Below are 19,022 nucleotides of genomic sequence, written 5' to 3' on the forward strand. Positions count from 1 at the left end.
CTTTTTCTGATGGGAACCTTCCATTTTCAATACTTTTTCTGTTACCATGGAAACTTATTAAAAAAATACCATATTATTAAGTTTCCTTTCTATTCCGGGCTATAACTCGAAAACCGTTCAACTTGGCTACATGAAACTTTCTGTACATGTTAGGCTAGTGCTATAGTTGTGCCTTTTGCTAATGGGAACCTTTCATTTTCGATACTTTTCTTTTACCATGGAAACTTATTCAAAAATACCATATTATTAAAGTTTCCTTTCTATTCCATGTTATCCATGTACAACCACACAGCTGTCATATTGTTTTTAGGTCATCTGTTAGGTCAGAATGACTATTGTCATCGTTCGTGTTTCGTCCGTCGTCGTGCGCCGTCCGCCGTCCGCCGTGCGCCGTCCGCCGTGCGCCGCCGTGCGTCGTGCGTAAGACTATTTATACAAAAGCCTACTCCTCCTTAACCCTTGAGCGGATTACATCCATATTTGGTGTGAAACATCATTGGGGAAGGACAATCATATTTTATATAAATGAGCCTGGTCCGACCCCTTGGGGCTGAGGGGTGGGGCCCCAAAAGGGCAAATTTTCTTAATTTTAGCTTTAAAATCCTACTCCTCCTTCATCCTTGGATGGATTTCATCCATATTTGGTGTGAAACATCATTGGGGATGGACAATCATATTTTATATAAATGAGCCTTGTCCGACCCCTAGGGGCTGAGGGGTGGGGCCCCAAAAGGGCAAATTTTCTTAATTTAAGCTTTAAAATCCTACTTCTCTTTCATCCTTGGATGGATTTCATCCATATTTGGTGGGAAACATCATTGGGGAAGGACATTCATATTTTATATAAATGAGCCTGGTCCGACCCCTAGGGGCTGAGGGATGGGGCCCAAAAAAGGGCAAATTTTCTTAATTTTTAGCTTTAAAATCTTACTCCTCCTTCATCCTTGGATGGATTTCATCTATATTTGGTGTAAAACATCGTTGGGGAAGGACAATCATATTTTATATAAATGAGCCTGGTCCGATCCCTAGGGGCAGAGGGGCGGGGCTCCAAAAGAGGAAATTTTCTTAATTTAAGCTTTAAAATCCTACTCCTCCTTCATCCTTGAATGGATTTCATCCATATTTGGTGTGGAACATCATTGGAGAAGAACAATCACATTTTATATAAATGAGCCTTGTCCGACCCCTTAGGGGGCTGAGGGGTGGGGCCCCAAAAGGGGCAAATTTTCTTAGTTTTAGCTTTAAAATCCTACTCCTCCTTCATCCTTGGATGGATTTCATCCATATTTGGTGTGAAACATCATTGGGGATGGACAATCATATTTTATATAAATGAGCCTGGTCCGACCCCTAGGGACTGAGGGATGGGGCCCAAAAAAAGGGCAAATTTTCTTAATTTTAGCTTTAAAATCCTACTCCTCTTTCATCCTTGAATGGATTTCATCTATATTTGGTGTAAAAACATCATTGGGGAAGGACAATCATATTTTCTATAAATGAGCCTGGTCCGAACCCTAGGGGCTGAGGGGTGGGGCCCCGAAAGGACAAATTTTCTTAACTTTAGCTTTAAAATCCTTACTTCTCCTTCATCCTTGGATGGATTTCATCCATATTTGGTGTGAAAAAATCGTTGGGAAGAAGGACAATCATATTTTATATAAATGAGCCTGGTCCGACCCCTAGGGGCAGAGGGGCGGGGCTCCAAAAAGAGAAATTTTCTTAATTTTAGCTTTAAAATCCTACTCCTCATTCATCCTTGAATGGATTTCATCCATATTTGTGTGTGAAACATCATTGGGGAAGGGACAATCATATTTATTATATAAATGAGCCTGGTCCGACCCCTAGGGGCAGAGGGGCGGGGCTCCAAAAGAGGAAATTTTCTTAATTTAAGCTTTAAAATCCTACTCCTCCTTCATCCTTGGATGGATTTCATCCATATTTGGTGTGAAACATCATTGGGGAAGGACAATCATATTTTATATAAATGAAAAAGATCCGACCCCTATGGGGCAGAGGGGCGGGGCCCCAAAAGGGCAAATTTTCTTAATTTTAAGCTTTAAAATCCTACTCCTCATTCATCCTTGAATGGATTTCATCCATATTTGGTGTGAAACATCATTGGGGAAGGACAATCATAAGCTTTAAATATAAATGAGCCTGGTCCGACCCCTAGGGGCTGAGGGGTGGGGCCCCAAAAGGGCAAATTTTCTTATTTTAAGCTTTAAAATCCTACTCCTCTTTCATCCTTGGATGGATTTCATCCATATTTGGTGTGAAACATCATTGGGGAAGGACAATCATATTTTATATAAATGAGCCTGGTCCGACCCCTAGGGGCTGAGGGGTGGGGCCCCAAAAGGGCAAATTTTCTTAATTTTAGCTTTAAAAAATCCTACTCCTCCTTTCATCCTTGAATGGATTTCATCTATATTTGGTGTAAAATATCATTGGGGAAGGACAATCATATTTTTATATAAATGAGCCTGGTCCGAACCCCTAGGGGCTGAGGGATGGGGCCCCGAAAGGGCAAATTTTCTTAATTTTAGCTTTAAAATCCTACTTCTCCTTCATCCTTGAATGGATTTCATCCATATTTGGTGTGTAAAAATATCATTGGGGAAGGACAATCATATTTTATATAAATGAGCCTGGTCCGACCCCTAGGGGCTGAGGGGTGGGGCCCCAAAAGGACAAATTTTCTTAACTTTTAGCTTTAAAATCCTACTTCTCCTTCATCCTTGGATGGATTTCATCCATATTTGGTGTGAAACATCGTTGGGAAGAAGGACAATCATCATATTTTATATAAATGAGCCTGGTCCGACCCCTAGGGGCAGAGGGGCGGGGGCTCCAAAAGAGGAAATTTTCTTAATTTAAGCTTTAAAATCCTACTCCTCCTTCATCCTTGAATGGATTTCATCCATATTTGGTGTGAAACATCATTGGGGAAGGACAATCATATTTTATATAAATGAAACCTGATCCGACCACTATGGGCAGAGGGGCGGGGCCCCAAAAGGGCAAATTTTCTTAATTTAAGCTTTAAAATCCTACTCCTCTTTCATCCTTGGATGGATTTCATCCATATTTGGTGTGAAACATCATTGGGGAAGGACAATTCATATTTTATATAAATGAGCCTGGTCCGACCCCTAGGGGCTGAGGGATGGGGCCCAAAAAAGGGCAAATTTTCTTAATTTTAGCTTTAAAATCCTACTCCTCCTTCATCCTTGAATGGATTCCATCTATATTTGGTGTAAAATATCATTGGGGAAGGACAATCATATTTTTATATAAATGAGCCTGGTCCGAACCCTAGGGGCTGAGGGGTGGGGCCCCGAAAGGGCAAATTTTCTTTTAATTTTAGCTTTAAAATCCTACTTCTCCTTTATCCTTGGATGGATTTCATCCATATTTGGTGTGAAACATCGTTGGGGAAGAAGGACAATCATATTTTATATATAAATGAGCCTGGTCCGACCCCTAGGGGCAGAGGGGCGGGGCTCCAAAAGGGGAAATTTTTCTTAATTTAAGCTTTAAAATCCTACTCCTCCTTCATCCTTGAATGGATTTCATCCATATTTGGTGTGAAACATCATTGGGGAAGGACAATCATATTTTATATAAATGAAATAGATCCGATCACTATGGGCAGAGGGGCGGGGCTCCAAAAGGTCAAATTTTCTTAATTTAAGCTAGATCCTACTCCTCCTTCATCCTTGGATGGATTTCATCCATATTTAGTGTAAAACATCATTGGGGAAGGACAATCATATTTTATATAAATGAGCCTGGTCCGACCCCTAGGGACAGAGGGATGGGGCCTAAAAAGGGGAAATTTTCTTAATTTAAGCTTAAAAATCCTACTAGTCCTTCATCCTTGGATGGATTTCATCCATATTTGGTGTGAAACATCATTGGGGAAGGACAATCGCATTTTATATATGAGTCTGGTCCGACCCCTAGGGGCTGAGGTGTGGGGACCCAAAAGGGCAAATTTTCTTAATGTTAGCCGGCCCACTTCCTGTTTTCAGATTTTGGTCTCCAATCTCAATGAAAATTGGTCTATAGGGGTTTAAATTAATGCCGAACAACATGCAAACATTTTCATTAAGTCTTTGGTTTTCCAAGATGGCCGCTGGCCCACTTCCTGTTTTCAGGTTTCAGTCTCCAATCTCAAGGAAAATTGGTCTATAGGGGTTTTAATTGATTCTGAAGGGGAACTTAGGTGAGGACAATCATATTTTATAAAGGACCGAGCTAAGACCCATGCGGATAGTGTGGCGGATGTCCAAAATGGAAGCTTTGCTGAAATTTGGCTTTAAAATCCGTAAATGGGTTACAACCATATGTGGATGAAGGGCTACCAAGTTTGTTCAACGAATGACATTTACCTATTTCAGAAACTTACATATTCAACTAAGGAGTTCCTTGTATTGTTTATATTAATCGTTAAACCAATACTTTATACTGTGACTTTGTTGTTTTGTGCAATGAGTCAGATGACCGTTAAGGCCCATGGGCCTCTTGTTCAGTTTTAGAATACCCATATATTGTTACTTGTGAATTTGGACAATTGCTTTGATGCAGTTCCATCAACATAATGAGATGTAAATTATGCAATGTATATATTTAGATATGTTTGTGTCATAAAAAATATCATATTCATATTACTTAAACATGTTACATCAATTCTGTGTTCTTTTATTCTTTTAAATGTCATGTTACTGGAGAGCGGATATATTGTTGTATGAATTTATTCAAGGACAATACTAAGCTCTGTTCAAATAGTTAAACCTACATGGATGACAATATCAAGATTTAAACTCTTAGTTACAATGAGCTTCATTTATTTTATGTTTGAGCTTTCATACACAACTGGGCGCGGGGGGATAATGCCAAGCTTTGCGGCTCCTTGTTAAGGTACCTATGGAATTTAAAGCCACCTCGGACAAATAACTACATTGGCTATATTTCAGCCTTTGAAAAGATTTTATCATGGACTTCAATTTAACAAAAAATCTGCTGAATGTATAGCTACATACTAGCATGTTTTAAAAATGTTTGAAAAATATGGATAAAATGAAAACATGCCAAAAAATCAATTTTTAGTCAAAGTAATTAGTAGATATCAATATAAATGGGTTAAAATATAAATGTATAATGAAGCCTCTTTCATTAGCATTCAACAAAAAAAAAATGTTAAAAAGGTGGACACAAAGGGTCCCTTTGCCCAATACCCAGAGTATTCATAGAAAATATTTCAGACCCTTTATGCCTCTTTTTTAATCAAGAGATAAAAAGCACATATAAAGCAGTTATGCACTTATTCTTTTAACAATTCAAATTTGATAGAAATCAGAACATTGGCAGATTTGGTATCCGCACTTTGTACAGTCAAACATTTTAACATTTAGAATAATCCAATAGACAACAAGCCGGAAAATAAACCCCTGAGATTTCAAAAAGAAAAGTTAAAATGTGGTCATACTTAAAGTAACTTGGATATCTAAGTGTCGATATTATGCGTCTTGAGTTACTGAAAATATAGAGAATCTAAGGACGTGTATGCACCACACTGGACGATCATGGAAGAAGGTCTGGAAGTAAGAGGCAACTGCAGAAACCATGGCTGCCTTGGCCACAAGGGAGCTATGAGAAGTAGAGAATATGAATGCTCCAGAACCTTCTGGAGCACCATACCATCCAGATTACACATGAGACCTGATATATTATCGCTTCTCAAGGTAAATCGACGAGTGCCAGGCAGCCATCTTGGATTTTGGCAGTTGATGTTTGTTACCGCTATTTCTCAGAAAGTACTGAAGGGATCTGTCTCAAATTTCATATTTAAGTTTATCTAGGGCCCTAGTTGTGCATATTGCATTTTAGGACCGATCGGTTGACAGGATGGCCGCCATGCAACCATCTTGGATTTTGCTATTTCTCAGAAAGTACTGAAGGGATCGTTCTCAAATTTTCAGGTAGGTTCTTCTAGGGCCCTAGTTCTGCCTATTGCATTTTGGGACCGATCGGTCAACAAGATGTTAAAACTAATAAATCAAACGGTTCCCCTGGAAGACAAAGTCCGAGAAAAAAATTATTGCTGACTTAACCTTCTCTCTGAATGAAACCTTCCGATCAGCAAAAAGTTGAGACCCAACCAAGTATCCTGCACTAACGATCTGCTGACTATGTGCAACATGAGGGAGTTATGTGATTTTATGAAACTCGTCTGTTAGTTTTCATTTTTGCACGCCAATGTTTCTGAAAATAAAAATTTGTTAGACTCTAAAGATTTCGTTTCATAAAATCTCATATGAAATGAACATTTACATTATAGGTTATATATTACATTTCACATTCCATCGCACATCGATCATATGTCCCCAAATGTACATATGACAAGAAAAATATTTTTTTTAATGTAGGACAAAAAATATATATTTTGTGTAGGGTGAAAATTTTTTTTTTTCTTTTACGTGCTCACGTAAAACACTTTGTGTAAGACAACAAATATTTTTTACGACGCGAAAAAAAAAATACTAAAAATACTGAAAGGTTGTTTACCTAGCCCTGTATCCCATTTCCAGAAAATGTGGTAATTAATTTTAAAATGCTCTGAACACTACAAAAATAATCCGATCTAAATATTTTTTAGTATTTTTTTTTTTTTTTTTTGCGCGTCGTAAACCTGTGCTTGAACACCCAATGGATGTTACACATCATGTATGTCAAAAATATGACAACCAAAAAATAATTAAGCGATTATGATTGTGATTCAATGGTTTTACTTCAATTTTAACCCCGTGTTCTAGTTTGATCTGATATCATTTCTCAATAGTTCAACATTTTCTAGGACCAAGTTAGGAATATAGTTGAAATTCAAAGAAGTTTAACCACTTTCAGGTACTGGAGCCTACATTACAATTGTACGTTTATGTGCATATAAATGTAACATATGTTATGTCCACTGGTTCCATGACATTAAACATGTCTACATCTGTAACAGTTTTCGTCCGATACTAACGTCGTTTGGTAACGTCAACGGAGATCGGAAATAAGCCCCGCCCACCTCAAAGCTGATTGGCTTGACGGAAATACCCTAGTGATGGTGTATGCTACTTTCTAGGGGTGTTTTAGCTCGAAAGACTAGCACACAGCTGAGCGAGGTTTTAGAAAAAGAAGGGAGCGAGTAGATTTAATAAATTAACTTTTATAAAGCGTAAATAAAGTAGAGGTATATATTAATTTCACATGGGGACGTTGATTAAAAACGAGTTGTCGTTCGTTTTGTCTATAGTTATAGATGATAATCTGCCACATCGTCGGTTAACCACGTTATCAGTCTTCACTACATTGCGGCCTGATAAACTAAGTGTACTGGACTTTATACATTGGATTTAGAGGGCGTACATGTATCTACCAGGGAGTACCAACAACAGAGATCATCACCAAGGACAGAAATATTGAAAGTACTACACAAAAAGGACAGACGTCAGTCAAAAGGTAATGTTGATATAATTATACGTGACTTATGACCTTTAAGATGAATTTCTTTGTTTTAAATGATCGTAACTTCTTTGAAGTAAAAACAAAGTTTATAATGATAATCCTACGCAAACCGAAAGTTCAATTCAAAATCAACCATTGTGCTTTTTTTTATATAATTCAATACCATTATATGAGGGATTTTATAATAACTGTGGGAACTGTGGTGGCCGTATGGTTATGCTGTTCCGACATATTACCACAGGCCCTCCACCTCTGGGTCTGAGTTCGAATCCCATGTGGGACAGTTGCCAGGTACTGTCCGCGGGTCGGTGATTTTTTCCGGGTACTCTGGCTTTCCTTCTGCCACGTCCTTACATGACTCATGTTGTTAATAGGACCTTAAACTAATAAAACCCAAAACCTTTCAACACCTATCATTACCTTCTAATTACTGTTATTTTAGGGTGTCGGAGTTATTTAGTTAAAACGAAGCGTAAACAGGGAAGAATTAAGATACATAATACGATCTAACATTAGGAGATGACAAGTACACTTTACCTAGTAAGGGTTGTAACACCGTAATTAGATTTACCTGTAATATTCTACTGTCGGAGACATGAACTAGTTAAAGGCCCACTATCTTTAACAAAACAAAAATGAAAATTTTCTTAAAAACAATAATTGTATATGAAAATGTATATATTATTGGCCTAGAAGGATGTTATAACACCAATCAAATGCAAGATTCCCTGCATTTCGCTGTGCGTCTGGCCCAGTGATAATCAACCGACGCGCGGTAATTAGTATGACGGCGGGAATCATAAAACGACCCGCGTTATGAAAAGCATTTCATTTATTTAAATTCAATTTTTAAGAAGGTAATGGTAAGTGTAGTATTAACGGTAACTTTTGTGACTCTATAAAGTTATCAATTTCGTTTTACAATTCCATTTTAAATATTAAAAGCCGTTTCGGAAATGTAGTCACCCTTTAAGATTTTGTTTCCTCTACATACCGGTTGTATAGGGACGCAGTAGGTGTAGATATTTGACCCACACAGGACGTGGATCTACAATTTTAAGTTATCTGTATTTTCCTTAGACCTTGCACCTTTAACAAATGTTAAAATTGGATTGTCATGGTTTACATATAAGTTGACCTGGTCTAGTGCCTATAGATAAATCTGAGTGGTATACATAACGACATTTTTTTCTATGAACTATGTATCTGTACCGGTGATAAGTTCACCGTGAGTAAACAAAATACCACACACACAATATATGTCGGGTTAGTCTACACAAAACATGTTTTTTCCTCTTAGAATCTTCTCTGGTGAGTTTTCAGTCGTATTGAAGTCTGGTTTCAAAAAAATAATATTTCAATTCTTAGTAAAGTTGGATTCAATGAAAATTCTTTAAAAAAAACCTGTTTCATTTGCTCACGAACTTGGGTAACTAAAAATTGGTTTCACGCAGGAAAATATTTTATCTAGACCTAATCTAGCCTGATAAGACGTAGCTGCCTACTATGCCCATTGTTACCTAGATCTAAACAGCGGTAGTAAAAAAAAGTGTAAAAAGTACGGACTCATTTCTACAATCATTCTTATGAATTCTCATTTTTTAGCATTAGTTTTGTTCGTGTCGTCATCAAAGGAGGAGGTTGCCGTGAACTGTTTTGTTTTGTTTTTTTGGAGAGGGGGGGGTTAGGTCCATCTCATAAGGCCTTTTATACACATAACGTTTAATTTATACTTTCTGATCGAGCATCATTGCCTGCTGAAGAAGAATAAATGTAACATGTCCCTGTGTAACGTGTGTCGAATCAAATCTAATAGATTAGTTATTGTTTAATGTGTTAATATATATTTAATGGTAATATATATTTAACGTAACGCTACCCAATTGTTATGCTACCCAAAATGGTACACTTTGAATATAAATGAAGCAAAATGTTCAGATTACAATCTAAAATGAAAATAATTGTCCTGACCAAAAATTAATGTGCTTAATAATAACTGTGCCATTTTTCATATGTCATATTCTTTCCTATTGATTGTTATCTCTATTTTAAAATTGAAATAATAAAATTGATAAAAAAGAAAATCCGGGAAACGTCGTGCGGCAACCCTAAAACACCATATATTTTAAAACAAGGAAAACAATTGCTGAATGAGATATTTTTGACAGATATGTGACTCAAATAAGCTAAAAAAAAATGTTTGATTTTTCCTTAAATTAATTCAAACATTTTTAACATGTCCAAACCTTTATTAATAAAATTAAATTTACCATTTTGGTTAATCGCACCTGCGGAAACACATAGCTTGACTGGAGATGATTCAATGTTCTCTATTTATGAGCGTTTGCACTACTGACAAGTAAACAAATCATGAAATTAAAACTGAATGTCGGAGAAATATCTGGATTCAAGCACACGTTAGAAATTTTAACAATTTTCTGCACATAGTGTACCAATCTGGGTAGCGACACATTAGAAAAAGCGCTGTCTCTGTCAAAATTTGTGAAAAACGGTATTTTCATCTTCAACATTTAGGAAGTAGCGTATATGCTGCTTATTTAAGCAAACTTACTTAATTGAGTATGTTTTATTATTATTCTTTCATTCAAAGCATTAATTTTGTCGATTCTCGAAACATTCATACTTATCAGACAACCACTTAGGAAAATATTACTTTAGTTTGTCATTTGTATGGTCAAAACAATGATATTGTGGTTAAATAATAATTGCGTCAAATAGCTATCTATATATTCACAAAAATCATAAACAGATGAAGTCGTATATATTTGTATCAATACATTCTTTTGTATATTCCAGATTAGCCTGTACATCGCCCTTTTGATCACAGACATGGCTGAAGCTGCACAGATACATAAATACAAATGTCTCATTTGTACAAAGCCATACACGGAACCTAGACTCCTGCTCTGTGGTCATACTTTCTGTTGTCGATGTTTGTCATCATACATCGACGCGGAATACGTCACAGCAGACGACAGACTCTACTTCCCATGTCCAGTATGCGAGACACCGACGTATAATGATGACGTCAATGCTGACGTAAGTACCTGGGCGACATGCCTACCGAAAAATGATTTGCTTGTTTTTACTACACCACAGATGTCTGGTGTCCAGTTTTGTGATGCATGTCTTCGGGGAAAAGAATATAACCCTGCCGAGGTCACGTGTGTTCAATGTGATGAAAAACTCTGTAAACTCTGTAAAATCCATCATGAAAGGAGCAAAGTATCAGCAACACATCAACTCACCTCAATCTCCGGAAATATTGGACTACTTGCCGGGGTCTATGAGATGTGCCATCAACATGAGGGAAACACATTCGGTTTCTACTGTGTGGACCATAGTGCTATGTGTTGTAATACTTGTGTGTTGGTGTCCCACAGACAATGTAACAATGTAAAACCAATCAAGGACGTGATCAAGAAGAGTACAGCTAAACTGAGTCAAGTTGAGTCAGGATTGAAGGAAGTGACTGAGGAAACAAAGAAGATGATAGAGAAAGACGATATAGGGATAGCAGAGCTAAACGCAAAAGAAAAAGAGGTTTTAACTGGGATGACAGACAAGATAGATAAAGCTAAGGACAAACTAGATAACCTGAAGAAAACATTCCAATCTGACGTTGCTGATATGTTTAGAGAGAGAAGGGAACAGCTATTGAATCGACGGAAGTGTGTTAATGCATTTCACCTCAACGCGGAAAATTCACACCAGTTGATGTCTGATTCAGAACATCAGCTATCAGACCGTCACCGATTTGTCATAAGAGAACATACAAAAAATCAAATTTTGGGACATTACCGTCGAATGGATAAAAATACCAAGACAGAACCAAATAGGTTTGACATCACATTGAAGATAGATGAAACAATAGATACAATCATGAAAATGACAAGCGCTGGAGATGTTGGAATCACCTCGTCGCTTTCACCTGTGTCACAAAATGCAAATGATCGAATCACTTCCTTGATCGAAAGTTTACTTTCGACGCCTTCAGCTACTAACTTTGGGGACTCCACATCGACTTCCGACTTGACGGGTTCTCTGCAGCATCTGACAGTCCAGACTACCCCAGTAACGACAGCGGTTGATGTATGGACCGGATCGGTATCCCGTGTAATACAGTTAACGCCAGTACACTTGGAGGAGTGGAGAGACCTTGGTTGACGGGAGGTATCTTTACTGATAACAATGAGTTACTTATCACAGATTACACTAACAACAGACTCCTTCTGTTTGATGTTAACTATTCCTACCAGAGGGAGTACAAAGTTGACGGTAGACCTACAGATATAGCACGTGGACATACACCTGATGAGATATTTGTGGCTGTATACCAGACCTCCATACTGAGATGTACACTACGGAATGGTCAGCTGTCTGTGATCACCAAGATCAGTGCTCCACTTCATACCTGGGGTATAGCAGTACACGGGGATAACATCCTGGTCGGTACTGAGCATAATGTGAAGGTCATGTCTGTCAATGGGAAGGTCACCAAGTCTATAAAGAAGGCAGGAGGTGGCACATACCTCGCCGTATCTACATCTAACTCTACTGTATACTACAGAGATAACAATGAGGTGGTGTGTAGACGACTAGACAGTGACAGAGAAGTCTACAGGTACATGGATCCTGGTCTGAGGGATCCTACAGGTATTGGGCTGGACCGGGACAACAATGTGTATATGTGTTGTTCCGGTTCCGGAAACGTTTACCTTATGCCACCTGACGGATTACGTAGGAGGGTACTACTACCCAAACTATCCAGTATCACCAATCCGTCGTGTATAGTGGTCCATCCAACCAAACAGGAGTTCTTGTTTACTTCTTATCGGGAATCTACTTCACTCGAGGTGTACAGATTCAGTGATGACAACATGTAGACAGTTTATAGATAACACCAGTATGATAGACTTCAAACCATCGGATTTGATTACATATGTCACCGAAATGATATTTATAAATATGAATGATCTAATAGTCCATCCCCTTTAATCAAGCTGTTTATGATCACAATGACTATTTTGTGTTTGACCTGGTGAATGTATATGTACATTGTGTGTTTATATTAGAATTATTGAAAACATCCTGTTGTAAATTTTATCAAAGTGAATATGGGCAATAATGATTAGGAAACGTTTGACAAAAACTCAAATAAATATTGAGCATGAATAAGTGGGTCTCACCTTTTAAACTGTTCAAACAAACCGGCATTGTACCGTCGTTACTGAGAAAACTATGTGACTAAGTAATTACGTAACTTCTTTCAGAACTCTTCCGTTAACTGGTCATGAACTTTCCGACTCGAGTTCGGCAACTTCTATGGCGCCCATTTTCAAATTTTCAAATGAAGGCATGTTTACAAACATCGACTTTTAACAACTGCTGTAACAAATTTATTTAGAGATCATTGTAAGTATTCTTTGATATTTTTAATCTTAATCTATAAATACTAACAATATCAGGGTCGAATCTAACTTGACTTTTTGCTGCTAGTTACGTATAGTGTGTTTTTAAAGTTAAATTATTTCCTTTTACTTGAGCTTAGTAGAGAACGACGTTTTATGAAAAACTGGCTAAAGTAAAAGAACTCCAATTAGGAAGAACGGTTATTTATGAATGACGACTGGACTATAAACATCAAAATTGAACTAGACAAATTTGACCTCACTTATATTTGGAATGTCAATACTTTAAATGGCAATGGATATATAATGGGACTCATTCACGTACCACGTGATACCAGATAACGTTTGTGCGGGACTCTTGTTTCAATTAGTGATGGAATGACGTCAAATGACGTTATCGCAGGATAACGTCATTTCAGTGGTAAGATTACAAATAGTTATATTCAATCACCACTGTAGATACTTGTCCCGCACAAACGTTATCATGTATCGCGTTGGAAGTGAATTAGTCCCATTATAGAATATTGTTATGCAGAAAAAATGAGATAAAAAAAAAAATAGAAATTCAGCTAAAAGGTTATTTATACAAACATATATCACAAACCATTTCTGTTTCCATTTTTATGAACAGATGTAAAAGATATGTAGCAAGGATCAATTTGTCATCACACTAATTTTAAAAAGAAAGTGGTTGTTGAATAATGTTAATAAATTAAATCATCTTTGAAAATACATATATCATGCATTCAAAAATTAAATTATTATTTGTATTTTCGTATGCCAGATATGTACATGCATCTTACATATATCTTAGTATATACCTACATGTATTGTTAAGACACATGTGATTATGAAATCATAATATTTATGAAATATGAATTGTGTTTCATATATTCTTAGTATCAATTGTATTATAAAATAATGATCAAACATGAAAGCTGTATTTTCTATGTTTATGCATATGTTTACGTATGTTTTGAATTAAACATAAACTAGCGTTTGATTTGATGTTTTGTTGGCCTACCACCATCAGATTGTGAACTATTCAAATCGCATTCTGTCCGTGGTTCGTCGTCTTCCATCCGTCCGTTAACATTTCTTGTTACCGCTATTTCTCAAAAGTACAGATCTGATCTCTTTCAAATTTCATATAGAGGTTCCCCTATGACTCTAGTTGTGCATATTGTATTTTGGAACCGATCCGAAAACAAGTTAGCTGACAGGCAGACAGCCATCTTGGATTTTGACAATTGGAGTTTGTTATTGCTGTTTTTAGCCCACCATCATCAGATGTCGGGCTATTCAAATCACCTTTCGTCCGTGGTCCGTCGTCCATCCGTCCGTCCGTTAACAATTCTTGTTACCGCTATTTCTCAGAAAGTACTCAAGGGATCTTTTTCAAATTTCACATGAAGGTTCCCCTGGGGCCCTAGTTGCGCATATTGCATTTGAGGACCGATCGGTCAACAAAATGGCCGACCGGAGGTCATCTTGGATTTTGATAATTAAAGTTTGTTACCGCTATTTCTCAGAAATTATCAAAGGGATCTTTCTCAAATTCCATGTGTAGGTTCCCCTAGGGCCTTAGTTGTGCATATTGCATTTTGGGACTGATCGGTCAACAAAATGGCCTACCGGCGGCCATCTTGAATTTTGATAGTTAAAGTTTGTTACCGCTAATTCTCAGAAAGTACTGAAGGGATCTTTCTCAAATTTCATATGTAAGTTCCCTAGGGCCCTAGTTGTGCATATTGCATTTTGGGACCGATCGGTCAACAAAATGGCCGACCGGCGGCCATCTTGGATTTTGATAGTTAAAGTTTGTTACCGCTAATTCTCAGAAAGTACTGAAGGGATCTTTCTCAAATTTCATATGTAGGTTCCCCTAGGGCCCTAGTATATTGCATATTGGGACCATTTCATATGTAAGTTCACTTAGGACCATAGTTGTGCATATTGCATTTTTGGACCGATCGGTCAACAAAATGGCCGACCGGCGGCCATCTTGAATTTTGATAGTTAAAGTTTGTTACCGCTAATTCTCAGAAAGTACTGAAGGGATCTTTCTCAAATTTCATATGTAAGTTCCCTAGGGCCCTAGTTGTGCATATTGCATTTTGGGACCGATCGGTCAACAAAATGGCCGACCGGCGGCCATCTTGGATTTTGATAGTTAAAGTTTGTTACCGCTAATTCTCAGAAAGTACTGAAGGGATCTTTCTCAAATTTCATATGTAGGTTCCCCTAGGGCCCTAGTATATTGCATATTGGGACCATTTCATATGTAAGTTCACTTAGGACCATAGTTGTGCATATTGCATTTTTGGACCGATCGGTCAACAAAATGGCCGACCGGCGGCCATCTTGGATTTTGATAGTTAAAGCTTGTTACCGCTATTTCTCAGAAAGTACTAAAGGGATCTTTCTCAAATTTCATATGTAAGTTCCCCTAAGACCCTAGTTGTGCATATTGCATTTTGGGACAGATCAGTGAACAAGATGGCCACCTGGCAGCCATCTTTGATTTTGATAGTTAGAGTTTGTTACCGCTATTTCTCAGAAAGTACTGAAGGGATCTTTCTCAAATTTCATATGTAGGTTCCCCTATGGCCCTTATCTAGTTTTGCATTTTGCATTTGTTAATTGATTAGTCAACCAGATGGCCGACCGGCCACCATCTTGGATTTTGATAGTTATCGCTATTTGTCAGAAATTACTGAAGGGATATCTCTCAAATTCCATGCGTAGGCTCCCCTTGGGCCCTAGTTGTACATAGTACCTTTGGGACTGATCGGTCAACAAGATGGCCAACCGGCCGCTATCTTGGATTTCACCGCTGTTTCTCAGAGAGTAATGAAGCCATCTGTCTTAAATTTCGTATGTTTGAAAAAGTTTGAAAAGCGGAAAAAGATTCCTCTTTCCATTGTCAGACATAGTTCATTCTTTGGTGGGCGCCAAGATCCCTCTGGGATCTCGTGTTCTCCATATGTACTGAAGGGAATTCTCTCAAATATTTCATATATATGTTCCCTTAAGTGTCTATTTATGTAAACTGCAATGCTAAGCTGTTCGAGATTCAAGAAAGTCAACCAGAAATCATCTTAGGCTTTGACAATTGAAGTAAGTAAGCACTATTTCTTAAGTACTGAAGGGATCTCCCTCAAATTTCATATGCGGGTTCCTCTGTGTGGCTAGTTTTACACGTTGCATTTTGGGGCCGATTGGAAGACAAAACAGGTGACAGTGTCCATCATGGATTTGGCAGTTAAGAGAGAGAAGAGAAAATCAGAGAAAAGATCCCTCTTTCCTTTGACAGTCACGGATCATTCAATAGTTGTATCTCTTGATGAATTTTATAAAGACGGCTCTACCGACTGGGCCAAAGAAGCATGTTCCGTCAGCTGAGTGACATGGAGCAAGACAATTGATATAGGATATATGTAATGTGATTTCGACATTTGGACCAGGGCCTAGCTCCATCAAAATATCTTAACTTTAAGAATCCTACCAAAACTTAACTAAAAAATCTCCATAGGAATGCAATACAGGTTAAAGATAAATTTGCTTAACATAATATTTTCCGTTTACTTTTGTAGTTCTTTCCTATTCAGAATCTAATTAATACTATCATCTACAAACAATCTACAAAATTTGGCCTTGACATTGACCTCTGACCTTTTAACCTTACGATCTCAATATGAGATAATATAATGTGAAACACATTCCAAACTGGTTTTAAAATATTTATTTCGCAGCTATGTAAGACATGTACATATATAACACAATACAAAATACGGACATTATACAATGTAGGTTTTCTTCCACTTCTAAATAAATGTATATCCAGTACATCAAATCACAAAATCCTGATTATTTTATTCTGTCTTTGATGGTATATTACTGAGTTATCTGTCCTTGCAAGTAGGTATCGATTGTGTCGTCATTATTTCTTTAGGAAACTCGCCTTGTTTTCCCTGAAAAATGACGTGCTCAAAAACACATAATGCCACAATAAATAACTTCCAATAAGGGCAAATAACTCTGCACTGATGAAATGGAAAAACCCAATTGGTGACTTGTTAATTAATTCTCTTCTAATTATACATTAATCTCATGAAAATAGTAAGTAGCACTAACCGTAACCACAGTTTCCATACAATTCAGAATTTAAAAAAATCAGCGGTAAGATCAAATATATACATTTATATAAACAAGAGATCCCAGAGGGATCTTGGCGCCCACCAAAGAATGATCTATGTCTGACAATGGAAAGAGGGATCTTTTCCCTGCTTTTCAAACTTTTTCAAACACACTACATATAAAATTTGAGACAGATCGCTATAGTACGTTCTAAGAAGTAGTGGTAACAAACTTCAGCAATGAAATCCAAGATGGCGGTCGTGCAGCCATCTTGTTGACCTATCAGTTACAAAATGCAATATGCACAACTAGGGCCCTAGGGGAACCTACATATAAAATTTGAGAGAAATCCCTTCAGTGCTTTTTTTTAGAAATAGCAATAACAAACTTTAACTATCAAAATCCAAGATGGCTGACAGGGGCTACATAGGAAATTTGAAACAAATCCCTTCAATACTTTCTGATAAATAGCAGTAACAAACTTTAACTATCAAAATCCATGATAGCTGCCTGGTGGCCATCTTGTTGACCGATCGGTCCCAAAACACAATATGCATAGCTAGGACCGTAGTGGAACCTATGTATGGAATTTGCACGAGATCACTTCAATACTTTCTGAGAAATAGTGGTAACAAACTTCCACTACCAAAATCCAAGATGGCCGCCACCACAGATCGGTATCAAAACACAATATGCACAGCTAGGTCCCTAGGGGAACCTACATATGAAATTTGAGAAAGATCCCTTCTGTACTTTCTCAGAAATGGCGGTAACAAAGTTTAACTATCAAAATCCAAGATGGCCGCCTGGCGGCTATCTTGTCGACCGATCGTTCCCAAAATGCAATATGCACAACTAGGGCCATAGGGGAACCTACATATGAAATTTGAAAAAGATCCCTCCAGTACTTTCTGAGAAATAGCAGTAACAAGAATTATAAACGGACGGACGGACCACGGACGAAAGGCGATTTGAATAGCCCACCTTCTGATGAGGGTGGGCTAAAAATCTCTTTTAATTATTATGACCAGTGATTCTGAAATTATCAGAAAACTACAATAAATGTAGTCGATAACCTTGACTCTGTTTATAAAGTTTTAATAAATTCACTACACCAGTCTTATGTGATGACTTTATAGTGCTCTACATGGACTAAAAAACTTTTGATGTATCCTGGAAAGTCAAGTAGCCAACTTTGCTTGTGTTAAAGTTTTCTAAGATTTAGGAGTATGTGTGACCTAATTTATGGTTTGCCAGTTGACTATCAAACCGTGTGCCTTTGCATTTTGCATTCTGCTCGAACTAGATTTGACTTAAGTCTGCACTTTTGTGTCTAGAAATCGGGACCAGGCCTGGTGAGCTAGGAAAATCATTTAAGTAGAGACCTACATACATAATATTATGATCTTAAAGGTTTCAACATGCATATATTACTGTAAATTCTTCATTTTCACAAGGTACATTTTTTTCGTAATTTTGCAATAGAGTTCGATCGCGAATTCAAATGCTTCACGAATGATTGTAAAAAACGGATAATACCTCTATATGAGAGCATAATTGTCATTAAAAGCCTTAAGTCACAAATCTATGTATTCACAAATATGATTGAAACAAAAAAAAGACGTAAAATATTATTGTATATGAATATATACAAACAATAAAATTGGTCTATAGTGAATGAGGACAGATAACATTTTTTTGGTGATTGTAAAAATTCTAAAGACAAGTTCTATAAATACCAGAAATGACCAGTATTTATTGTTAACCATCTTATTTTCATGGAGACTTTATTTCATGTTTTTCTACCCAACAACATTCTCACAACAATCCAATTTCCCAATTTACATGCAAATTACTGAGTACTCTATAATTGTACTAGTAGTAAATTTTTTCACCAAGAATTATTTTCGTGAACTCTGATTGGCCATG

At 37.2% G+C, this 19,022-nt stretch overlaps 1 protein-coding gene across 1 annotated transcript; it reads left to right on the plus strand.

Annotated features, from left to right (window-relative positions):
* The first annotated feature begins 7,379 nt into the window (after positions 1-7,379).
* LOC138335437 (uncharacterized) lies at positions 7,380-14,071 on the plus strand. Its single transcript, XM_069284528.1, is given in 3 exon segments — positions 7,380-7,515; positions 10,339-11,659; positions 11,662-14,071. Coding segments are annotated over 2 exon segments (2,055 nt in total). The 5' UTR covers positions 7,380-7,515; positions 10,339-10,371; the 3' UTR covers positions 12,429-14,071.
* The last annotated feature ends 4,951 nt before the right edge of the window (positions 14,072-19,022 follow it).

Source organism: Argopecten irradians, chromosome 11, assembly GCF_041381155.1.
Source record: "Argopecten irradians isolate NY chromosome 11, Ai_NY, whole genome shotgun sequence".
Lineage (NCBI taxonomy): Eukaryota > Metazoa > Mollusca > Bivalvia > Pectinida > Pectinidae > Argopecten > Argopecten irradians.